General features: G+C 41.5%; 2 protein-coding genes across 8 annotated transcripts in view; one reads left to right on the top strand and one right to left on the bottom strand.

Moving 5' to 3' along the window:
- Positions 1–5,728, bottom strand: part of pdk4 (pyruvate dehydrogenase kinase, isozyme 4) — a 74,904-nt gene that overhangs the window by 1,986 nt on the left and 67,190 nt on the right. For 5 of the 7 annotated variants that reach the window (XM_077590157.1, XM_077590162.1, XM_077590161.1 and 2 more), the window contains 6 exons: positions 5,606–5,683; positions 5,459–5,535; positions 5,295–5,393; positions 5,102–5,215; positions 4,511–4,624; positions 4,119–4,291 (listed from right to left, as the gene is read on the bottom strand). In XM_077590157.1, the coding sequence (XP_077446283.1) occupies positions 4,145–4,291; positions 4,511–4,624; positions 5,102–5,215; positions 5,295–5,393; positions 5,459–5,535; positions 5,606–5,683 (629 nt within the window). In that variant the 3' untranslated portion in view covers positions 4,119–4,144. Of the gene's footprint in view, positions 1–2,642; positions 4,292–4,510; positions 4,625–5,101; positions 5,216–5,294; positions 5,394–5,458; positions 5,536–5,605; positions 5,684–5,728 lie in introns of those variants that run through there. The other 2 variants (XM_077590158.1, XM_077590163.1) reach the window with 2 other exon arrangements.
- asb4 (ankyrin repeat and SOCS box containing 4) lies at positions 591–3,817 on the top strand. The gene is given in 8 exon segments (XM_077591310.1): positions 591–632; positions 686–769; positions 771–957; positions 1,023–1,322; positions 1,388–1,630; positions 1,821–2,068; positions 2,130–2,243; positions 2,311–3,817. Coding segments are annotated over 8 exon segments (1,407 nt in total). The 3' UTR covers positions 2,500–3,817.

Genomic DNA, 5,728 nt, shown 5'->3' with positions numbered 1-5,728 from the left:
TGTCTTTGCATTCATTCTGGAAAAAAGTGCACTTTTAAATGGTGATTTTAGTCTTTCAGGGAATGAAAGTTGACTGATAAAGCCGTCAATTATAAATTGAAATGAGTACGTCTTTAGTAGACATCCAATCCATTTGGACTGTAGTTCAATTGGATTGGACATCTATCACTATCAATTGTTGTCAAAGTATCACTGTCATTTTGTACTCACAATAACAAATCTGAAAGGTACTAATACATTTTTTTCAATTATATGCTAGTAGATAACTGAAACAAAGGTTTAGATTTTTAAAAACATCTTATCCAAGTATCTCCTATCAACTGATAAAATGATATGCTATACAATTCAGGCTTCATTTTTTACAACAGACAAAACAAATTGAGACCTCATGATAAAATGTACTGGAAATCTCTCACCAATTTAAAAGCAAATGACCAGTAGGACATAATTCTATCAATGAATCACTTGTAAAAGTTAAACAGAATCACCCACTTGTCTCCAAAATGTCATGTGACCACACAGAGTGGAGGGGATCTCAGGTTCTGCAGTCCCACCCACTGGTCCATCTATTTTTAATTCACTCAACTGCCATGTTCCTCATCTGCCACTTGTCGGCCTTGATCTTCTGTTGCGTTTGTTTTTGTCACACATGGCCCTCAAATAGCTTCTGATGGGACTCTGAAAGCCTTCCACGCATGACTATTTAATTCTCATTTGTAATCTGCTCCACGCCGTGTGGAGAGCGTTTGTGTCCGAGCCAGCTGGTGTTTGCTAATGTCATGGAAAACTCGAGCCCGACTCGACTAGCTGTCAAGCAGCTGAAGCGACGCTACCTGGAGGCCTTGCAGAGCAACGACACTCGGGAGGTTCTTCGCATCTTACGCACGGAAAAACTTGACATAGATACCGTACTGGAGGTGGACGACCCTAACATGGTTCTGGCTTCTTATAAACAAGGTAAGCATGCGCAAAATGCAAACAAACTAGGTCGATTGATGGCTTCTGATGTCTGATCTGGACAGGCTATTGGGTGCCGGGCTACAAACTGGAGAAGTCCTGGGCGATGGGCCTTCACGTGTGCGTGATGCACAACGCTTTGGAGACGGCGCTGGCGCTCCTTCGGGAAGGCGCCGCCGTCAACCGGATGCCCAACGGGAAGACGCCGCTTCACGTGGCCTGCGAGCTCTCCAGCGCCGATGCCGTGGCTCTGCTCTTAGCACACGGGGCGAAGGTCAACAGCTTGTCCCTGAGCGGGGAATCGCCGCTGCACTATTGCACCGGCAAAGAGTCGGTGGACTGCGCCAAGTTGCTCATCCTCGAAGGTGATCCGCCGGCAATTTTTCTGCCGAGGCGAATATCCCCGTTTTTGTTTTTCCTCGCAAACAAGGTGCAAACGTGAGTCTGCCCAGCCACAACAACGAGGAAGACACACCACTCCATACGGCGGCCAGATATGGGATTCCAGAATTGGTGGCGCTCTATTTAGCCCACGGAGCCTCTGTGGATTTGGTCAACGCCTTCCGAGAGACCCCGCTGCTGACGGCCGCCTTATGGGCTTTTGACGCCAAAAATCAGACCTACAGCCAAGATCACCATCTCGTCTGCCGGATTCTGTTGGACCACAAGGCAGGTCTGCATCGGGTGTCCTTGTCCTATGCGCTCATTGAGGAATACAGAAAATGTTTTTATTTTACAAAGGCATGCACATGATTTACTTGCCTTCTACACAAAATGATTGACTGGTCAGACTTAGGAAAGAGCCACCCGCTTTCAGTCTGGAAGGACTAAAAATCAGATCTGAATGGCGTTTTCCTTCCTAGATGTCAACCTTCAAGAGGAGGACAACAAAACGGCTCTTCACAAGGCGTCCTGGAACTGCGATCACGTGCTGATGCAGATGTTTTTGGAAGCCGGAGCGGAAACGCGAGCCATGGACATCAACGGCTGCTCTCCCATCCAGTATCTCATCAAAGTGACCGAAGTGAGACACACGGCCTTGCATGAAATCTGCTATCAACTTCTGCTCAACTACAACGCAGCCAGAATCTACCCGCCTCAATTTCACAAGGTACAAAGTAAAGTTTCTCCATCATTATAGAGGCCGACTTGTACCGTGTTGTCTTTGGCAGGTGTTGCAGGCCTGCCACGACTACCCTAAAGTCATCGAGATCATGGTCAACTCGTATGAACATTTAAAGCCCACAAGGAAGTGGAGAAGTGCCATTCCAGATGACTGCTACGAGGTAGCACTCTAACGCCTTGCTAAAAAAATTCTCAAATTCTTTTTTTGACATTTCTTTCTTGTCTCAGCGGCACGCAGACTTCTACGACTCCTTGTTCGCGGTTTGCTCGAACAATCCTCGGAGCTTGCTTCATCTGACCAGATGTGCCATTCGAAGAAGTCTAGAAGGCTCCTGCCAAAGAGGCGTCACGCCACTTCCGTTACCCTCAAGTATGAAGAACTACTTATTGCTGGCACCTGAGGGCATTTTGTATTGACTCACTACCACGCACGCATTGCCAAATGTTTGCGATCAAGCCAACCAGGACAGGTCGTGTCACGATCACATCCGAATTTCGTGTCAAACTGATCTCGGTACTGCGTCTCCTTCAATGAAGCGCCAAAGTGCAGACACTCGTGATAGCACGTAGCCTGTAGTTTAATGTTTGTTTGTTTTTTATCTCGTTGAAACTGTCATGGTGGTGCTTTTGCCAAAAGACAGACAAAAAAATGACCCTATGAACAGTCAGGTCATTTTGAACTACAGCATTTGAAATGGAAACATACATTCAGTTTGGATAAAATGTGCAGTACATATACTGTTATTGTCAAAATATATATATAAGCAGCATGTTGGTAGCAGTGAGCCCTCACAAGAATTTAGAAGATTTAAGGAAGACACTAAAAGGGACCAAAACAAGGCCACACTTATAGAGGTTGTATCATTTGTTTTGTTCTTTTAACACACGAATCCATTATAAAAATGAGCTCGAAATTAGGCCGTTAGTTTGGAAGCCTACCAAATTCTTGTAAAAAGACTCATTGACACATTTTAAGGGATGTTGAATACACTGATTTGTAAAATATCAGTAAAAACTGCATACTATTTTTTCATTAGCATGTTTGCTAATAGCTACTTTCAAGGCCGTTTGTCATTAAAAAGCACTTGTTCTGCAGTAAGATAGCACACATGCAACTAAAATAAAATCCTACACTTTCAATTACAACAGTATCATCAAATTACTGAATACACAAAACTCATTTCAATCAAACACAACTGAAATTGAACATTCATCTTGGTGTATTCAATTCAGCAGCAAAAACATTTCAGCTAGCTAGGTCCTATGTGTTCATAATTTAAATTTACTGAGGTTAAAATACTACAAATATGGCACAAATTTACATTCAAAAACCTCCGGAAAAATATTCAAGTAGCATTTTGTTCTTAACTGGGCTTGAAAGAATAAAAGGAGCAAAAGTTTTGGAAGATCTAATGTGAAACCTGTTTTTTGTTTTTTTTAAACATATATGATCTTTAAATTTTGTACAAAATTAACGATTAAATAGATTATCTAGAAATGTGAATGTACAGACCATGTGTTGTTTAGTGAGCCCTGACAACATATACAATACTTTATATTAAAGATGCTAAATGTAAAAAGCAAAGTAGTTGGTCCCGTCAGACGCTAAATGTCTTAACATAGGTTTACCTGTAAATTGCTTAGTTAGAACTGTTGCAATAAACAAGTCACTGACATAAAACTGTCACCATTAAACACACATCAGCTAATAAAGATTTCTGATCTGGTTAACTAACTACATTGGAAGAGAAGTGAGTTTTTTTGTTTTTGTTTTTACAAATAGCACCTTTAAGACATTGGTTTGTACAAATGACTAAGTCACCTAAAACCTACCTATGGGTGTTTCGCATGTCTCCGAAATATTGATGATTTTGTGGAAAAAAAGCTAGCTTCATAAAGGGTTGTGTTATTATAACAGAAACTGACAGTAGTAAATAAACCCTTGTTTTTTTGTTAAATCTGTACTGTTCTGCCTTAAGATAAAATATAAAATTCAGTTAAAATCGGTCTGGAACTGGCCAAATATATTTACCCACTTGTTATGTTTAGTTTTTTCACTCCATCATGAGCGAGTCCTCTCGCTCCTGCCCAGTTTCTTTGGTTCCTTGCTGGGCATGCACCAATCGTCGGCTTCTGTACTGGACTGGTAATGGCGGAGGGCTGACTTATTGAACACGGGGAGCCTCTCCACTGAATCAGTTTCAAGTGCCTGTAAAAAAAATGAATAATAATAATTGTCAATAAAAACATTGACCATCCAATGGACTTCTACGAGTGACAAACATCTATCGTCAATGGCATTGAAACCTATCGTTCACATGATCAGTTCTGCGATGTTGACAAAAGGGCACGTCGGGCCCCCAAGTGTCTTGCGTACGTGATCAGCGCGTGGTTATTTTGGTCGGGTGACCGGTTAGGCTGTTGTCACCTTTAAGTAAATGACAGCTGACGTTCCGTAGCCCTCCATGGAGTAGAGCTGAAGATCGCCTTGGAAATACTTGGCATAGAGACGGGAGATGGGAAGCCCGTAGCCGAAACCAGCCTGGAGAGAGTAGTAGTAGTAGAAATGAACTGGGTTTGTTGTTATTTAGCGCTCAAAAATTGATACAAGAATGTTCTTCTTGTCCATCATCAAATAGGTCTATCACTTGAATAAATGAAGTCATAATGCACTTGTATCTCTGCTAGGTAGCATTAAGTATATAAAGTACTAGTAGTACATACAGCAGACAATTAAAAGTGCCTAATAAGGTTGAATTTTTTCTTTGGTGGCTCTAAGGTAAATGCTTCCATAAAATAATTAACTGCATTCATTCATTTGCCCAACGTAAATAAATGTATAATTGAATATTTTTTTGCTGTTCTCAATTAGATGCTGTGTTTTTGACAATATATCGTACTGAAGTCAGAATTATTTGCATTATAACAGCATTCAAAGAAAAAAAACAGCAGTTCACATGAGGCAAACTGTAAAATAGTTAGATTGATAATTTACAAGCAGTGTACACGTGAGTCTCACCAGTGGTGCGTTACGCGCGTTGTCTACGTGTACAGGACTGGGCGCTGTGGAGTACATATAGCTGAATAGCCGCTCAATTTTCCTGAGTGGGACACCGCCGCCTCTGTCAGACATCTAAAAATAGTGTACATGGTAAAGATGGCCCATAAACAAGTACAAGTTTATGGCTGGTGCAGTAAGTGAACCCTTTTACCTTGATAGTGAGGTCCTCGGTGCCAAGTGAGACACGCACTTTGATGGCAGGCAGCGTCAGGCTCGTCTCGTGGGTTTCCACTGTTGCTCGCATCGCATTCTGGAAAAAGTTTACCAAGATAATTAGCAACAGAAAGGGTGTTTTTTTCTGTAGTTTTAATATACCTTGAAGAGTTCAAATAGCATATGGTAAAGGTGTGATGGCACGTAAACAATGTGGAGGGGCTGCTCTGGAGATTTTGCTGTGTGACGGAAAGAAAACAAAATGAGAATGAAATATTGTTTATAAATAAATGAGTTTTTAAGACTTACAGTTTACTTGCGTGATTTCCATATCTGGTGAGGTCAGGTAATACTGCTCACACAGCATTTTAGAAGTTTCATAAGCATCTACATGAGGAAAAAATAGCAGATAAGGAAAGTTATGGCGACAAA

Source organism: Stigmatopora argus, chromosome 21, assembly GCF_051989625.1.
Source record: "Stigmatopora argus isolate UIUO_Sarg chromosome 21, RoL_Sarg_1.0, whole genome shotgun sequence".
Classification (NCBI taxonomy): domain Eukaryota; kingdom Metazoa; phylum Chordata; class Actinopteri; order Syngnathiformes; family Syngnathidae; genus Stigmatopora; species Stigmatopora argus.
Note: the sequence above shows the minus strand (reverse complement) of the source record. Positions and strands in the feature narration are given on the sequence as shown.